General features: G+C 45.4%; 1 protein-coding gene across 5 annotated transcripts in view; it reads right to left on the reverse strand.

Annotated features, from left to right (window-relative positions):
• Positions 1-18712, reverse strand: part of LOC126982751 (dynactin subunit 1-like) — a 145763-nt gene that overhangs the window by 79807 nt on the left and 47244 nt on the right. For 3 of the 5 annotated variants that reach the window (XM_050835075.1, XM_050835079.1, XM_050835076.1), the window contains one exon: positions 11799-11978. The exons of the other annotated variants lie outside the window; for them this stretch is intronic. In XM_050835075.1, coding sequence (XP_050691032.1) covers positions 11799-11978 — 180 coding nt within the window. The remainder of the gene's footprint in view (positions 1-11798; positions 11979-18712) is intronic. 5 annotated transcript variants of the gene reach the window in all.

Raw genomic sequence — 18712 nt, forward strand, 5'->3', positions numbered from 1 at the left:
GTGCCGACCTTGGACGGGAGCTGGAGAGGCTGCGCGGACAGGCGCCTTTGCTCCCGAAGGTCGGTTGTGCAGAGGTAGTTGCGGTGGAGCGACTGCACCTTGCCCTGGGGACGGAGGCCAGGGTCCTGTGTTGCCGGTCGGACGCGATGCCAGCAGAAGGCGTGGTGGAGTCCACGGAGGGCCTGCAGTTGCCTGATGGTGTGGCAGCCGGACGGAGTCTCGAAGGAGCGGGGGAGGAGTCAGTCATGGTGCTGGTGGCTAACTCCTCCGACGAGGCTCGGAAAGTACCCGCTGGTGCCAAGCTGGGCACCTGTGAAGAGGTGGAACAACTAGAGGAGGCGTCGGGGAGTGCGGAGTCGGCCGCTGTGAGGCCGCTGCCCAACTCCCTGGAGGATTCGGCGCACTGGAGCGCCGCTCACCTGACGGAGGCGCAGACGAAGGTGCGCCACACCCTGGCTGGGTGCGCGGACGTGTTCAGCGGGGGTGGATTGGACCTGCTGGGCTGCACGGGGTTGGTGAAGCACAACATCAGCACGGGAAATGGTGCGCCCACCAGGAGCCCGCCCCGACGTGTCGTGCCGGCCAGGCGGGAGGAATTGCAGCGCGCCGTCAACGAGCTGGCGGTGCAGGGGGTGATGGAGCAGACAGACTGTCCGTGGCCCTCAGCAGTCGTCCTGGATATGAATAAGGATGGCACGCAGCTCTTCTGTGAGGACTGCTGGGCACTGAGGGATGAGACTGGTGAGGACTCTCACCCCCTGCCGTGGACTGACGACGCGTTGACAAGGGCCTTGGAGTTCGGGGCATTGACGACGACCAGCGGCCTAGCGGCGGCCGCCCTGCCCTGCCATGACTTCCGGGGCCGAATGGTGAAGGTGAATGAATGCAGCGTCGATGAAGGCGAGCCTGGAGGGTCTCCGTGGATCGTACGGGGGCTGTGGCAAGAAGGGGCATAGGTGCAGTCTGTGCCTGGGGGAGCGAAGGACGCGTTCCCTTGACCGGCCGAGCCCCGATGCCCACCAGCCTCGCTGCAGGGACTGTGGCCAGTCTGGCCACCGCTCGAGTGCCTGTCCCAGGCCCAGGGGCGCGGCACGGGTGGGAAGCGCGGACGGGCTGGAGAAGGGAGCCGACTTCCAGCCGTCTCCCGCCCTCGGGCCCCGCCTTGAGTAAGCTGCCGCCGCCCGACCAGCGTGTTGCCAGTGGGAGGCTTAGTGGTTGTAGCCACGACGCGTGACAGTGGACACCGGGGGCTGAGGAGTGCTCGGCGAGGCCTGACCCGGGGTAGTGTGTGCTGCTGGAGAGGCCAGTGGAGGCTCGTATTGGCGTAGGCAGCGCTGTGGAGCGCCGGCTGATTGACGTCGCCGATTGAGACGAGCCGTGCTTGCTGGGCCTCAACTACCTGACGCAGGCCAGTAAGGCTCGTGGTGGCCTCGGACGGGAGCTGGAGAGGGTGACCGGAGAGGTGCCCTTTGCTCCCAGGAGGTTTTCGAGCATGGCTGCGTGGGGAGGTAGTCACAACCGGGCGAAGGCACCCTGCCCCGAGGGTGGAGGCCAGGAGCCGGTGTCGACTGTCCCGAGCGTCACGTGGAGTGGATGGCGTGGAAGAGCCCACTGAGGACTGACGGCTGGTCGACGGCGTGGCTGACAGGCGGAGCCCCTTGGGGGCGCGAAAAGAGGCTGTGGAGGACGTGGTGGAGGACAGACTGATTTATGTGTATTGCATGTATTTTTCTGTGTTCAATGTTCGGCCGGGAGCTCAGGCTACCGGTGGATTTGGCCACGGGGCGGCCTCCCGACGTGAGCTTGCCCACCGTCACCTCTGGCTTCGCAGTGGCACTGCAGGAAAGCCTGGCTGAGGTGCACCGACGCGTACGGGGCAAGCTCAATGTGGCAGGCCAGGCCATGAAATGAAGGAGACATACGACCGGCGCAAGAGGGACGTGAGCCCCAGCAGCAGCGAAGGGGACGTGTCAGAGGTCGACCAAGGGGCGAACGAGAACATGGGCGGTGCGGGCGAAGCGGCAGATGTCAGTGACGACCCTGAGCAATTACTTGGGGCTGACAACGCGGCTCTGGGTGCCACCGCCTGCCTGCCGCCGCCCGCTTCCCAGCGGCGCCCTCGGCGAGAGAGGCACTGGCCGGGATGGTTAAGAGACTTTAGTGATGTCCCAGGGGACTGATTAGTTTGATTTATTTCATGTGTTTTGTTTGTTGAATGTTGGGGCAGCCGGGTCGACTGCCTTTGAAGGAGGGGATGGTGTTACGAATATGCTGTATGTGAATGATTGTATGTGTAATGTGATGAAATTGAAGCATGATGCAATGTTAGCTCAGCATGGTGCAACTCTACTTGTTGGGACAAGAGAGACAGAGGGGAGCCCGGGGCCTCCGGCCACCGGGCAGGGGAAGTGCTGAGTTGGCAGTTGCGAGCAAGGGTGGCTGAGGGGCAGTTGAGGGTGGCGTGTCTGGGCTGGCGGGGGTTCAGCTGAGTGCTCCGCTTGCGAGCTGTGTGCGTCCGGTGTGCGTGTCTGCCATGCCCCTGCACTGTGCCTGATTAACTGTTCTGTACCCTTGAAAGTTGCTGTACTGTGTGAAGAACCTGTCATTAAACTAGAAATTAGTGTTGATCGTGTATCCTTTGTGCCCTGCCTCGTTCCCCCCTCCCCTTGGTGTTCTGTGTGGGCCGCTGTGAGTGACTGGTGCCCGTGTGGTTGTTCTAGGGGATCACGCCGCCTGTCTGCCCGTGGATGGTGTGTGTGGGGGGGTGGCGTAACAGTATCATACTTGAGGATTATTTCGCTTACTTTAACACTGTAATGTTCCGTTTGGGAGGGAAAGAGATGTTAAGTTATTACAGTTTTATTAATTATATTTTCTGTGTTCCAGATTAATGAGTTTTCACTACAGTGCACGTAGGATACCCCTTTGTGTTAATATTCATATGTATATTCATATACATCCAGTATAGTATCAATTAATTTGAGTGTTTACTGGGCCCTTGGAAGGTCCATTTGTTGCTGTTCCCGGCGGTACACCCGTACAAACTTTATACCCGTTACCCCTCCACCACTGCTGCAGGCTCCGCTATGTTTGTTTACTCCTCAAAGCTGTAGCCTCGAGTCTTAGAAGGACCAGTTCTGGCAGGTCCCAGTAAATATCAAGGATTTTAAATGTATAATATTGTTATTTAGGGCTACTTTTACAGTCACTTTTCTTTGTTTTCATCGTTACCAATGAGCGGCGATCCACGTGAAACTGTCCGATGGAGCAGTGGTGGCTGCGGGGATAGCCCCGCCCCGCACCTTGCCACACACACTCAACACCTCTCACTTCCTCTGCAGCCACCACTACCCCATTGGCCACTTTCACGTGGAAACTCTGTAGCTATCAAAACAAACAAAAGTGACTGTGAAAGCAGCACTTAGTAAGGATCAGACCACGTATACACGAGTTTTCATCCACGTTTCGACGGGAGGTGTCGCAATTACCCTACCCGCGTATAAGCGAATCCATGAACGGCGAGGCCGCGAATGGCGAGGGGCGTTTGACGCGGATTTGTAAGGAGCGGTTTCCTATGACGCGGTATGGTTTCAGAACCGAATGTTAAGATCACACGGGTAAAACCATCTATGATGCGGTTCGTGGTCTCCCCTGCCCAGACCGTGCCGGGTCCTCTCAAATGAGTGACGCTTCAGCCCGAGTTGCCAACTTGAACCGCCCACTGCAGCTCGGTTTGGAGAGGTGGAGAGCCTCCATGCTGTGATGACGTCATCAGCAAATATGGCGGCCCAAACAAACACATATAAGTGTTTCCATTGCATTTCACCTCTCTGTGCCACCATAACCACTGCAGCTTCCTTTTCATCCTCTGTTGCAAGGAGCTCGTCGCCCAGAACAGCTAGTGATGCATGTTTAAACGTCGTCAGGAAGATCAGCGGATGCCATTTTGCTGCCAGAACAGCTAGTAAACGTCGTCACTCACTGGCAGCAAAATGGCGTCCGCTGATCTTTCTAACAACGTTTACTAGCTGGTCTGGCAGCAAAATGGCATCCGCTGATCTTCCTGACAACGTTTGAACATGCATCACTAGCTGTTCTGGCCGACGAGCTCCTTGCAACAGAGGATAAAAAGGAAGCTGCTGTGGTTATGGTGGCACAGAGAGGTGAAATGCAATGGAAGCACTTATATGTGTTTGTTTGGGCCGCCCATCCAAGTCGCTCTCTCAAACGCTGGCAGCTGCCCCCGCACGCATGGCGCCTCTTTTGGGGTAAGAGGAGGGCTGGAGGCACCATCCCAGAAACCTTGGACAGAGCATCCTAGGAAGACTTCTGCAAGGGCTTTGAACATCATAAAACATACTTTAAAGTCAAATCCACGAACAGCAGTAAGATCTCTGAAGGAAAGCAACCCTGAATTATTTTGGGAGGCTTCCATGTGTAGCATGTTACGTCGTGTGCAGGAGTTTTGTTACACCAACCACTCACCAAGGAAGAAACCTCTTCTCTCAAAGGCAGAGAGAGATCGTAGGGTTGCCTTTTGCATGAAATATCTTGCCTGGAGTGAGGAGGACCGGCTCTCAGTGTGATGGTCAGATGAGGCTACATTTGACGTTACATACAACCGTGGAGGGCGAGTGTACTGGCAAAAAGGCAGCGACCCCCTCGAAAGTTGGAAAGTTGGAAAGTTTCGTTTAGTCAGCGCAACATCTGTGGTCATATGCCGGAGAGAGACAGGAGGGGGAAGAAATTATAGAAGGGAACAGATCCCAGGAAACAGGACACAACCCCCGATTAATACCTGGTACCCATTCACTGCTGGGTGGACAGGGGCGTAGGGTATTGGAAAAGCCACCCAAATTTTTCGACTCCGCCCGGGAATTGAACCCGGGCTTTCTCGGTTGTGAGCCGAGTGCGCTAACCACTGCACCACGAAGCCCCCTGCCTGGAGTGAGGAGGACTGGCTCTCAGTGCTATGGTCAGATGAGGCTACATTTGACGTTACATACAACCGTGGAGGGCGAGTGTACCATCAAAAAAGCAGCGACCCCCTCGACCCCCGCTACATGCAGCACACAGTAAAACACTCAGATTCGTTCATGGTGTGGGGTTGCTTTACTGGTAGGGTTATGGGGAAACTTGTTGCTCTTTAAAAGAATGTCAAAGTTAACCAACATGTCTACCTGGAGCTGCTATTCAACCATCTGCCCAATTCTTTCGAGCTTGTCAAGGCAAGCATCATCCAGCAAGATGGTGCCTCTCCCCACACAGCAAAATCTGTGACCCAGTGGCTTGAGGACTGCATGGTACCCTTTATAAAGGATTGGCCGGGCAATAGCATGGATCTGAATCCTATTGAAAACCTGTGGCACATTATCAAGAGGGATTTACAGGGGAAGGATGTCAGTTCAGTACCCAAGCTTGAGGTGGCCATTCTGAGTCCTGGGGCAATGCCTCACCTGATACACTGAAGAACCTTGCTTTGTCATTTCCTAGACGTCTTGAGAGTGTAAAGATAAAGAAAGGCAACCCTTCCAAGTATTAAAATGTAAACTAAACACATTCTTTCACATAAATTTCTCAATGTATTCACTGGTAAAGAGGATGGGAAAGCAGGGACTGCATACTTTTGGCAAGCACTGTATATATATATATATATATATATATATATATATATATATATATATATATATATATATATATATATATATATATATATATATATATATATATATATACGAGCTGCCATGTATGACACTTGTTTCCATTCCACGATGCCCTATTTCACCTCTTTCCCTTCCCAGCCTTCCCATTTTTCTGCTACGGTATCTGCAAGGCTCCAGTCAACCTCAGCAATGAACAAAAGGCCAGAATTTTGGCATGGAAGACTGAAAATGTGCCAACAAAAGAAATTTCAAGACGTACAGGGCGACTCGGAAGCACCATTTACCACCTGATTGCAGCCGCTGGCACCCTCCCTCCAGACACCATACCTCTAAGAAAACCAGCGTCTGGGAGGCCAAGAAAGACATCCAAGGCGACTAATACCCTCATGAGGCGTGAGGTTATGAAGAATCTGAGGATTACAGCTTGTGAACTGAAGAAGTTGCACCCAAATCTGTTAGGAGATGTCTCAGAACGAACCATCCAGGAACAGCTACAAAAGGAGCTTGGACTACCAACATCCAGGCTGGCCGACAAACCTGTTCTTACAAAGCAGATGAAAAAGAAGAGACTTGCATTTGCACACAAATACAAGGAGTGGACTCCAGAGCAATGGAGGAAGGTGCTTCTTAGTGATGAAAGCAGCTTCAGATGCATCAGAACACGGCCAGGTAAAGTGCGACGTCCAACGAACTCCAACCACTACTTGCCTCAGGCGGTGGTTGAGTGGTAGTGTGCTGGGCCCACATTCACCGCGTGATGGACGATGCGGGTTCGAATCCCCACACTACCACCTCGGATTTTTCAGTCACCGCCGAGTGGCTTAAAACTACCCACATGCTGTCCTGAAGACCAGCCTTCAACCTGGACTTTAGAGGAAACCGTCCAAATGAATCAACAACGAGTTCCGGGGGGCAGCATGAGCCAAGAGAAGATGGCGCCACAATAAACACTTGCCTGCGCCATGACGGGCTGGGGCCAACTACCATCCAGGCCCCTTTAGAAAGCCTACCAGTGCTATAAGCGTACACGTAAAAAAAAAAAAAAATAAATAAATAAATAAATAAAATAAATAAAATAAATAAATAAATAAAGCTGTGAAACACCCTCCTAGCATAATGGTGCGGGGTGCATTTAGTGGTGATGGGGGGCATGGAGGGTTGTATTTCCTTCCTAATGATGAAACAATGAGATGTGAACACTATGTGCAAGTGCTGGAGGATAATATGCTGCCTTTCTATGAATCACATGGTTGTAATATTCATGCAGGATGGCACTCTATGTCGCTGAGCCAAAAAGGTTACACAATGGCTGAAAAATTGCAAAATTCAGGTTCTTGACTGGCCAGGGAACTTACCAGACCTCAACTCCATCGAGAACTGCTAGAGTTACATCAAGAATTGCCTTGCAGACCGCAACATGTCATCCATTCAGCGCCTCATCAGTGAGATACAATATCTGTGGTGCTTTGGTACGGATTTCAGAAATCTTGCTGAATCAATGCCTACGCATCTCAAATTGGTCATCAAATCAAGGGCAATATGACAAATTATTAAATAAATCCCAGGAACTGAATTATCTCTTATATCAACCTTCACAAATGACAAATATGATGAAACATCCAAGAAAAAACAAGAGGGGGGCCCAATACTTTCTGCGGACACTATATGTGTATATATATATGTGTGTGTGTGTGTGTGTGTGTGTGTGTATATATATACAGTACCCTCTTGAGTTTCGCGCAATACGAGTTTTGCGATCCTTGAGTTTAGCGCTTAGTCCTAAATTCTTACCATCACGACTTTCGCGCATTACCGCCACGAGTTTCGCACTTCTTTGACATGTTCGGGTCACTTCTACCTACCGTCGGCGTCATGCGTACTGCCTTAACCCTTTGGCTGCGGTACTCGACTATAGTCACCGGGAGTGATTGCGCCAGGTTGCGAAAGTCGACTATAGTCACCATCGGTATAAAAATGTTTACCATTTAGATTATTGATCCGTTTTCACCCAAAAGTACACACAGAAAACCACAGGTCGATAGCTACAACTGTCTGCCGACGGCATAGGGAACAGTAAACAAACCATGCTACAGCTGATCGGCGCCCACGTGTGTGATGAAATTCTTCTGTCACAACTTCCTTGTATTTCTGCTCATAACAGAGGTAAGTTTTATCAATTATATTATTGCATTTTTGTCATAAACAATGCCTGATTGCTATATAAGCATATATGATTTAAACAAGCGAAGATTTATTAGTGTGACCTTGAATAAAGACGTAGGGTTTTTAACTGGGCATTTAACTCTATGAAAAGGGCCATTTTACTAAAACAATATGTGCACACACACAGATGCTTATGTATAATGCATGTATACATGTCTAATTCTCTTTTTTTCACTCTCCTTCTCTCTCATTTTACAAAACCTAGGCTAGACAGGTCTCCTTTATATTATTTATGTGTCCTAGGCTAGACTAGGCTGATTATAACTGTTGTCTCTTTCTTGTGTGCATGTTCCTTGGGCTAGACTAGGATGATGATAACTATTGTCTCTTGCATATATGTACGATGCCCTTTTTTATTACACATACACCTATGTCTGTTTTCAAGATTACCATGGAGCAAGCAAGGAAGAGGACTAAATTTCTGAAGACAGATGAAGAAATTCAAAGAACACTTGAAGAACTAAGAGCATCAGACAGTGAAAATGAAGAAGAAATGTTTGAGGAAGAAACTGATGACTGGCTGGATGAGGCTGAGGATGACTTCAATGATAATAGTGTGGAGTTAGAAGAGGAGGATACTGCTGCTCCCTCCACCAAGATTCCTTCAAGTAAGGAGCATGTAAACATGATTTGGCATAAAGTGTTACTTCAGAGAGCCTCACTGAATTACAGAACATGATATATTTCACAGATAATCATGGAAGGGAAGGTATTGAAAATCTCTCACCCTATCAATGTTTATAAAACTGTTTCCTGGAGAAATTTTTGAGCTATATTTTTCTATATTTGGTACATTGTTGCAATTTATATTTCTGATGAATTGAATTTTATAGGATATAATTTCAGAATATTTTTTTCATATAATAAATGCTATGTGGTAAGAAATTTGTTTGATTTTCCGTCTTTCCTCCAAGGAAATTTTACATAAATGGTGCCAAATTTATATCAATAAAAAAAGGTTTTGCACTGAGTAAAGTGTCACAATATGGCAGCAACACCAATTTACAAGCCTTTTCTTTAGTCTAAGTCCCCAAACAATGAAGTGAATGAAGTATTTTACATTTTAGCAGGATATATTTTATCATTTTTTTGGCCAGTTTTGTAACAATTTTGGACTTTTTTCAAAACTTCACACATTTTCTAAGAAAAATAAATGGCATTTATGAAAAAGGTAAGGTCTTTTCTCGATGTACAAGTCATATAAAGCCAATTGGTTAATTTTATTTTTTTGAGGGTATATGACGCAACCTTGAAAACCCCCAAAAATGCCCTACCGCAGCCAAAGGGTTAAAAGGCAGTGTCCAACCATTGGGGCTATGGGCAACTGCGGTTGCCCGTATGCCCAACCGGGAGCGAGTTGTTGGTTGTCTGTATGAATGGAAAACAGTTGTGAGTACGAGCGTGGGTACCTGGGTACCTCGTGGCTGTATGTAAACAAACAGACGACGGCAGTGGCTGAGGAGTGAGGAGCAGTGGAAGATGGCCCACCAAGACTCGTAAAATGGACTGGCAGAGCTGCTTTGCTTACTACTTGATTAACAAGATAAGAGAACACCCCGTGCTGGGGAATCACAGTCCAAAAAACATTTTTCTCGAGTCTATGAAAATTGTAGATCTCCCGTTGTTGTTTTCCTCTTCTTCTTCTTTTGACCTGTAATGCATGGCAGCGACGGTGTAAAGTAATAGTGAAAATAGCAAAAGGGCATAGAAAACCAAAATCAGGGAAAGAAAAGAACAGAAAAACACCTAAGTTCAGGGTGAAGTGTATAAGTGCGCACTGTGAAGTAAATAAGGGCCGCTTTCACAGTCACTGTTTGTTTTGATCGTTACCAATGGCGGCGATTGAAGCTATAGTTTTCCACGTGAAATTGGCCTATGGGGCAGTGGTGGCTGCAGAGAAAGTGACAGGTGTTGAGAGTGTGTGGTAAGGTGCGGGGCGAGGCTAACCCCGCAGCCGCCACGAGGTGCCGTTGTAAAGGCAATACCTCCGACACCATCACATCACATCACTACCCATCGGCCAGTTTCACGTGGAAATACTAGAGCGGCGATCACCGCCATTGGTAACGATCAATACAAACAAAATGACTGTGAAAGTGGCCCTAAGTGCATGTTGTGAAGTATAAAAGTGTGGAGAAGGAGGACCTAAGAAGCGATACAAAGCATTACAGGTCAAAAGAAGAAGAAGAAGGTCCACTATACACTGGCCGGTGTTGCGAGAAATATCTCCCCGCTGAAATTAGTCATTCTGCTGTCCACCACGCATGTGCGCTGTGGGAATACACAGCATTAAAAGTGTTAATTTGCCTGGATTTGTTCTTTTTGGTCCACTTGTGGTCTTTGTGAGCGGTGAGGGAAATATGGAAGCAGTAAGCAAGTTGAACCTCTGTGAGCTATTTTGCGATTGCGGCGGCAGTTTACGTTCAATAGGCATTGACAAGTCAATCATGATGTTAGTGATTTAATGATATATAACAGAAAGAGTTAGCAGATTATACCATAACACACAGAAAACTACCAGAAGCTATAGGTTTGTCCAACTGTACCACAGGTGACCGCGAGCGACCGCCCTTACTTTAGCAGACGACACCACGTGGATCACAAGCGTGTGTTCAGAACTGCCAGCCAATTGTAAGGCAGCCGCCTTCAACTGGGGCTTCAGAACGACCTGTTCTCACTTCCCATTTTCTGCCTATTACTATTTTGAGATAACAGGAGAGTAAAGTCGAAAAAATTGTGATATCAAGGGAGTAAAGTGGAAAAACAAAATTTTTTTTTTCCACGGGCCGGAAACAATAAGCGTTTTTTCATGTATTTCAATACCTCGAGTTTCGCAATCCTCGAGTTTAGCGCTATACCTTCGGAATGAAGCAAGTGCGAAACTCGAGAGGGTACTCTCTATATATATATATATATATCTATCTATATATATATATATATATAGATATATATATATATATAGATATATATATATATATATATATATATATATATATATATATATATATATATATATATATATATATATATATATATATATATATATATATATATATATATATATATATATATATATATATATATATATATATATATATACTTTTCATGAAAAATCATCATAATATTCAACCCAGTCAAATACAGCAATAAATGGGGTACAACAATCCTCCTTTTGATTAATTTTGAGTTCAACTGTGAAGACTAAATCATCAAGATGATGATAATGCTCTACTTCTGGATTTGCTCCTTGTAGTAACTCAATCAAAAGTGTAAACTGTGGGTGTAGTTTGTGGTTACACACACACACTCAAACAACACAATCTCACACACACACACACACACACACACACACACACACACACACACATCATTATAACATGGCATTAAGCAGTCCCACTTTACAGTTTTCTGCACCACCACCACCACCACCACCACCTGCTGTCTACATTACACACCAGCCTGGGTTTCTTGAGCTCATAAGATGAAGAGGCCAAAAGGAAATGAAAGAGAAACAAAGCAGGGAGACAGAGAGAATAAAACCAAAAGTGGACAATTGTCACATGCAGGAAGAGGGGCAGTGCCACCAACCTCCCAAGTTTTATAAACATTTCAGGCCTCTCCCCTGCTTATACACCACACAGAATGCAGGTCTCTAAAGCAAAGGGAGGGAAGGGGAAGGTGGAGACCCCACACCAAGCCCTTGAGTGGTGCAGGCTGGGGGTGTGCAAGACAGGTCCGCTAGTCTGACCAGCTGGTTACCTACGAGGCATCTCAGGTCAGGAGAACATTTCTAAGTCAGGCAAGGATTTTCCAAACATGAGTTAAAAAAAATCCATAAGCTTTTCCACACATGTATGCCTCATCATGCAGTAAAAGAAGCTGGTCATGCACAGTTAGTGATGGTAACAGTACTTGTTCGGTCTGACAGGCTATCTCATGGCCCTCGGCCGCTGCCCGCCCGACCGATGACACCCCAATTTCCCCTGACACGACAGCAAGGGTGGAGGTGTGGGGGCTGTGGGGGATGGCCTGTGACCCGCCCTTTGTGCCACCTCCACTCGACCTTCGGCCAATACGAGGACTTGGCCTGGCCTGGAACAATACCACCCTCCTCACTGCTGTACATCAGGAGAATAAGTTCTGATCTGCATCCATCATGGTCACGGGGCCATGGGAAGTGAAGTATCATGAGGGGTGTTACTTACACTCCAACCAGGCAGGCTGTGGGGTTTTGGGATTTTGTTGCCATACCTCATCATTCCTACCTCCTTCTTGCAACATAAAACAAATTAAGAGTTGAAACTGGTACCAATACAAATTTCTAAATGTTTTGATATGGGCAAAAGTAGCAGTGGTGGTAGTGCTGATTCTCTATGAGGTTGTGGTACAAGACCAAAGTATAAATATTCCATGGAGCCTACAAGTATTAGTAAAAGCTGTTACAGGATTAACTAATCAGGGAGGGACCACGCTTTTCTAAATGTACAATGAAAAGCTTGCTATAGGGATATGAGGATCAAACATGTGGAAAGGATACATGTTAAGAAAGTTGGAGAATGAGGATATTCCCAGCATGGAAATAATAATAAATGCATCCCAAAAAGCATTCCCTTCACACATCTCTCTCCCTACAGAAAATTGTTAGAGCATCACAATCTGAAATTTATTTGAAGCGCAACGGCTGCAGTATCCCAATCTAGGCAGCTTTAGGCACACATCAGCACTCCTCCATGAGCAGAGGCACAAACTGAATGATGGAGGCCACCTTTTCCTATGTCATCAAAACTGGAACTTAACCCTTTCCATACGTGACGCAGACGTCGGCGTCACAGTATGGAAAGGGTCAAGAGGAGATGGAAGGGAATTAATCCTCTTCTAAACCTTTCAATCCTCCTCTTAATCCTCTTCCACTTCCTCTTAAAGAGGTTTAGAAGAGAATTACGAGGATATGGAAGAAGATTAAGAGGTTTAAAAGAGGACTAATGGATGCCCAATTGAAGGGGTTAAGTAAACAATTTACTACACATTGAAACCTAAACTAAAAGCCAGCTGAATATCTCAAATCACATAAGTTAATCTGTAAGTGAACTCTTCATTTTATCATTCCTATATAGACAAAATGCATCAAGTGAGGAAACAGACAAAATAAATGGAAAAATAAATTAACATTTCAATAAGAAAATAAAGGATACCAAAAAACAGTCAAGCTTTGATGACTAAACAATGAATATGGTAATAAATAATATTTTTAACTTTTTAACCCTGTGTGAGTATCGATGTTGTATATTTATTTACAACGCCACTTTACTTTTAAATTCGCCTCTTGCTGCGCCTGCTGTGGGCTATCGCACTGTGATCTCGCCCCACTCAGTTTGGTGCCTGCTCAGTTTGGTCAAGCTGGTCTGAGCTCTCTATCCCTTCATCCTCCTTCTTGGTGTATGAGCCACTTCTTGCATTCATCATACACATCATTATACAAGCTTGTGATGTGCTACAATACATTTAAATGCTGTTTTGTTGATAATAATAATATTACAAACAACAACTGCTTTATAAACTTAGTGAAATTTTTATGGTAAAATGTATTGATTGTGCTGACGTGATTATTTACAGGGTATTTTTTTTTTTTTTTTTTTTTTTTTTTTTTTTTTTTTTTTGCTTTTTTTTACATTTTTCAAATCATGGTCAAGCCAAGTTTGACCGACGGGTTGTTGGAGTGGGATACTCGGACGAAGTGAGTACGGAGGGATGGGGGGACAACTGGGAGAGGTTGACGGGGGGTGGATGAGTACGAGGAGATGGGAGGAGATGAGATGAGACCCTCCCCAGGCCCTCTAGAAAGGGGACCTCGACCCTACTCCTCTCCCCCCCAAGCAGCATCAAGCCCACCAGGCCTCCCCCCTTCATCTACAGACTACAGACATGGTAACACTACCACACAAGAGAGGGCAGAGCAGCAAATACAACGACACCTGGCAACTCCACTCCACTCTCCAGCCAGCCACCACCTTATTACATCGTCAGCTTGTGTCTGTGTGTACAGCAGCCCCACTACCACCCCACCACACCAGCCACCACAACAACAACACCTGCCTCCTCTCCCCTTAAGACTGCTAAAATGCAACACAAAATATATACCCCATTCTAATAAATTACCATCTTATGTGTGACAGCTATTCTCTCATAACCTCTCCCATAAACCTTACTATAAAGCAACATGGCTGAGTTTGTGCTGCATCTCTCAACTCCCTAAAAATGAAAGTCTAAGCACCTTATCTCCTTGAATTCAGTCTCTACCTGCTTGGTGTGGAAGGTGATCCCTCTATTGATCCATCCATTAGTATGCTTTTCATTAGTATGCTTTTCAGAGTTATGTAAAAGGCAGTTAAAGAGCTTACTCACTTAAGGAGGAAGTTCGCCGTGAAATATGATAAAAAAAATCTACGAAATTAAGTTTTATGCTCTGGGAACCCCATCTAGACTGCAGACATCTTATGGTGGAGTTTTTTATTATTTCATAAGTTCAAATGGCCACAGTTACTTTTTAAATACCCACTGAGTGGGTGTGGCACACCTGTCATAATGCTTTGATGTGAGTCAATGTTGTGGGTTATTTAAAAAAAAAAAAAAAAAAAAATATATATATATATATATATATATATATATATATATATATATATATATATATATATATATATATATATATATATATATATATATATATATAAATAAATAAATAAATAAATAAATAAATAAATATCCATTCTTGTGATTCTGGCAATTGTATTGGTGCCTTCATGTGTTTCACCTGCTCAGCTTTCAGTGTGGTCAGTGCTCAAGATGTTTGGGAAAACTGAATGTATAAAATAAGGCTTGGAAATCAGAGGGAAACGTAGATAATACAGAGAACTGGTGGAAACGATACAAATGTGAATTCAAAAGTTGTAATATCATAAAATAAAATGTCCCATTGAAATTTTTGAAAAGGTCATATTTAGCACAGTTGAAAAAAAAAAATCATAAAACAACTTGTTTTAAAAAAATTGAAAGTAAATGAAAAGGTTATTGAAAAAATTAGCAAGAGAGTTTGTTAAGAGGGTAATAAAGTATCCTATGGGAAAGTAAACAAAATAGTGCACAAACAATGTACGTAGTAGATACAAAACAAAATTTTTGCTAAAAAAATAAGAGGAAAGTCCTATCAGCTCATAATTTTCCAACAAATTCAGTGTACTGTTAAGCTGGTTAAAGACATGTGAACAGAGCACCATAACATACAAGAATGTGTTGCGCAATGAAGATAATGTATCAAGGTGTGGAAATGTTGAGATGATGACCGAATCTTGTCATTTCACAAACTTTAATGCATTCCACCTCTCTCAGAGTCAGTCTATGTTATGAGGTTGTAAAGACAATGGTCAACTTACCAGTTGTTGCTGCCATGTACAGTTAAGATGCATTACCATATATTGAAGGAAAAAAGGGACAGAAGATGATGGTAATTTCAGCCACTGTTTTACCCATTTTCATGGGTATGTCTATCCACGGGACATAGCGAAGTTTTGGATTCCACAGTAACTTCTTCTCTTGGTAATAGCTTTTAAACAAGACATATCATCATTCCTCTGGAATAATCTTCCTTTATCTGTATTTCCTCCTGCCTACAACTTAAACTCTTTCAAGAGGAGAGTATCAGGACACCTCTCCTCCCAAAACTGACCTCTCTTTTTGGCCACTCCTCTGTACTCTATTCAGGAGCAGTAAGTAGCGGGCTTTTTTTAAATTATTATTATTATTTTTTTTTTTCATGCCCTTGAACTGTATCCTTTTCTGAAAAAAATAAAAATAAATAAATAAATAGATAAAATCAAAATTTGTATATCACGCTGGGGTAACTTTTTGGCATTTTTGGAGTGGAAAAGGTCCGCGTTATATGCCGCATAACACGGTGAGTGCAATTGTATGTCCTGTTCACCAATTGCGTGAACTTTTAGGGGTATGATTCCCCTTGGTGGAGTAGGGCTTTCGGGTATCAACCCAGTGTTCTCAATCGTGACCACACTTTATTTTTTTTATTTATTTTTTTTTTTTTTACGTGAACGCCTATAGCGCCAGTAGGCTTTCTTGAGGGGCCTGGATGGTAGTCGGCCCCAGCCCGTCATGGTGCAGGCAAGTGTTTTCAACCATATGTCAGCTGCCATGTGTTGCTTTTCACCTTTTTTGTTCTTATATATGTAAAGAACTTTTTTGGGTTAAACTTTCATTCACATACTATTCACTTCTCACAGTCACGCTTACATTGGTGAATGAAGGTTCTGCAAGCTCTGAGGCTATGGCAGTAGTGTTTGCAAGATTCATCAATTTTACTTCTTTTCAACATGATATATTTTCTTTTCTTTAAATTTATTGCCCATCTAATTTGAGTAGTAATCAATGATGGATTTACATCATTGTTTGGTCTCCTAGTTTCATGGGAATTGTCATCCTCTCTACCTCTAGGATTTATCCTTTAAGATATTCCACACGTCATCTAAAAGAGCAAAGTTTAGTTGTTCCCAAGTTGCCTGAGGTAGTAGTGTAGTGCCGCGACTAGGCCTGATAAGGGAGCCTCCCATAACCCACTTGGCGAGTGGGGTACCTCTTTGGCCGACTCAGTAAGGAGTGGCTCTCCTGTCACGCTGGTCGCGGGTTTAATCTCAGGCAGCCAGCGAATACCCTGATTTTGATTAATTTCTTGTGTGTTTCGATACACGTAGAGGGCGTGTTAGGAAATAGAGGAATTAGAAAAAAATATGCTCTCGGGGCATCACAGTAGTTCACAATCAATCAATCAATGGGGGTATACGCCGGAGGCGCATCGCCTAGCCCACCCTGTGACGCCAAGTCTGGGGGTCTCTCTGGGCGAGTCTCCATGCAGGTCTCCTTCCCATCCTGAGCACCTCCTGGCAGGATCTATCGACTTGCTAGAGCCATGAACTCCTTAGCCGCCTCCACTCAGGATAGATTCTTACAGAGACATCCCGATGAGCAGGATCAGCTTCTGGGTAATGTGTCGCATGCCTGTATAACTGGAGTTGCCGTTAACAGAATACAGTCAAGTCTCTTTTATCCGAAAATCAAGGGACTTTAAAAGTGCCGGTAAATTGAATTTTTTGGATGAACGATAATCTATAAAATACTACAATGGAAAATAGAGTAAGTATTGTACTCACCAATCGGTTAATTTCAGCGACCTCCAGCCCACTACCAGCACTTATTCCAGCATTTTCACATCTTGCCTTTTTAGTGAATAGGCTCACTAATATGTAGAAAATGACTTGCATTGGGTTCCATTAGGAACTACTGGAAGCTTCTTGGAACAATAATGTGCGAGGGTACGAGGTTGTGGCCTTTGCGAGGATGTGGTAACACAGTTTGTGTCAGCAATCATGTGATGGCCCGCACTCAGTGTTACCACATCCTCGCATTGGTAGGCAAGGCTTCCTTTTGTTTATAATTTATTCCTTCATATTTTGTTTCAAATAAGATATGCGTAGAAATTCAAGAGGACTTAAAATGTACTGGACAAATGTACTGTGCCATTTAGTCATATCTCACACATCGATATGAATATCCCTTCTGGTAACACTGGCTATTCCAACTTCTGGACCACCCTACTCTCAGGGCGCCACGACGGGAACAGACTGAGGGGTGGGCGGGATGCTGGTGGCGGCTGGCGCGTGAAATGTGCCGCAAGGTTCAGATTTCAGATAAATTTCTGATTTCTTCGGTTAAACGAAACGAGAATGTTTTCGTAAAACTTACGGTTAATCGAATAAGTTGGTTAAGAGAATCTCGGATAAAAGAGACTTGATTGTATGCAGGTAAAATGTGTCGAATCAGTCTCACGGAGTAATTGCCAGTTTGACACAAAGTCATTCCAGCAATAACCCATGATTCTGCGTAGACATTTATTACCAAAGGCATCAATCCGCCTTTCCGAGTCCCCATTTAGTGTCCATGTCTCACAGCTATAGAGTAAGACAGGGAGCACAAGGGACTTGAAGATCTGGATTTTTGTCCTACACAGGTATTAACAACACCACATACTCATGCTGAGCGAGTCCATAACACCAAGGGCCAAGCTAATCAGCCATAAGACTTCCTGGTGAGACTCACTGTTGTTATGAACTATGCTAACAAGGTATGTGAAATTTTCCGAGACCTCGATGTCCTTGCCACACGCATGCAGACTGTACTGTTTCATCTAGCAAGCCTCCAAACAACTGTACCTTGGTCTTGGCTCAGGACACCTGAAATCCCAAGGGCTTTATGCAGTGCCTCGAGAGCCATCACCAAAACCTCCAGCGATTCTGCCAGGATTACTACACCATCAGCAAAAACAAGGTCAGTGACCCTGGTAGTACCAATGGATGCTCCACAATGACTCTGGTCCACTACTCTGCCTAGTAACCAGTCCATACAAGTGTTGACAAGTGATGGAGCAAGGACACAGGCCTGCCTCACTCTGCATTCATGGGAAATAAACTGGGCAAGCCCCCCCAACACTGCACAGCACGCTCAGTCCCAGAATACAGGCCAGTCAGCAAATGAATAGTCTTTGCAGGAATCCTACGGAGATGCAGGAGATCCCAGAGTGCCTCATGATGCATTGAGTCTAACGCCTTCTTGAGATCGACATAGGCTGCAAGCATCCCCTGCTGAAACTCACGTCGGCGCTCCACCAGTACGTGAAGCGCTAGGATACGGTCAGCTGCTGACTTTCCAGGCGTGAACCCATCCTGTTCAGGTCTCCACAGCTTCAGCAGCTGGCTGCGTATTCACAT

Source organism: Eriocheir sinensis, chromosome 51 (assembly GCF_024679095.1).
Source record: "Eriocheir sinensis breed Jianghai 21 chromosome 51, ASM2467909v1, whole genome shotgun sequence".
Lineage (NCBI taxonomy): Eukaryota > Metazoa > Arthropoda > Malacostraca > Decapoda > Varunidae > Eriocheir > Eriocheir sinensis.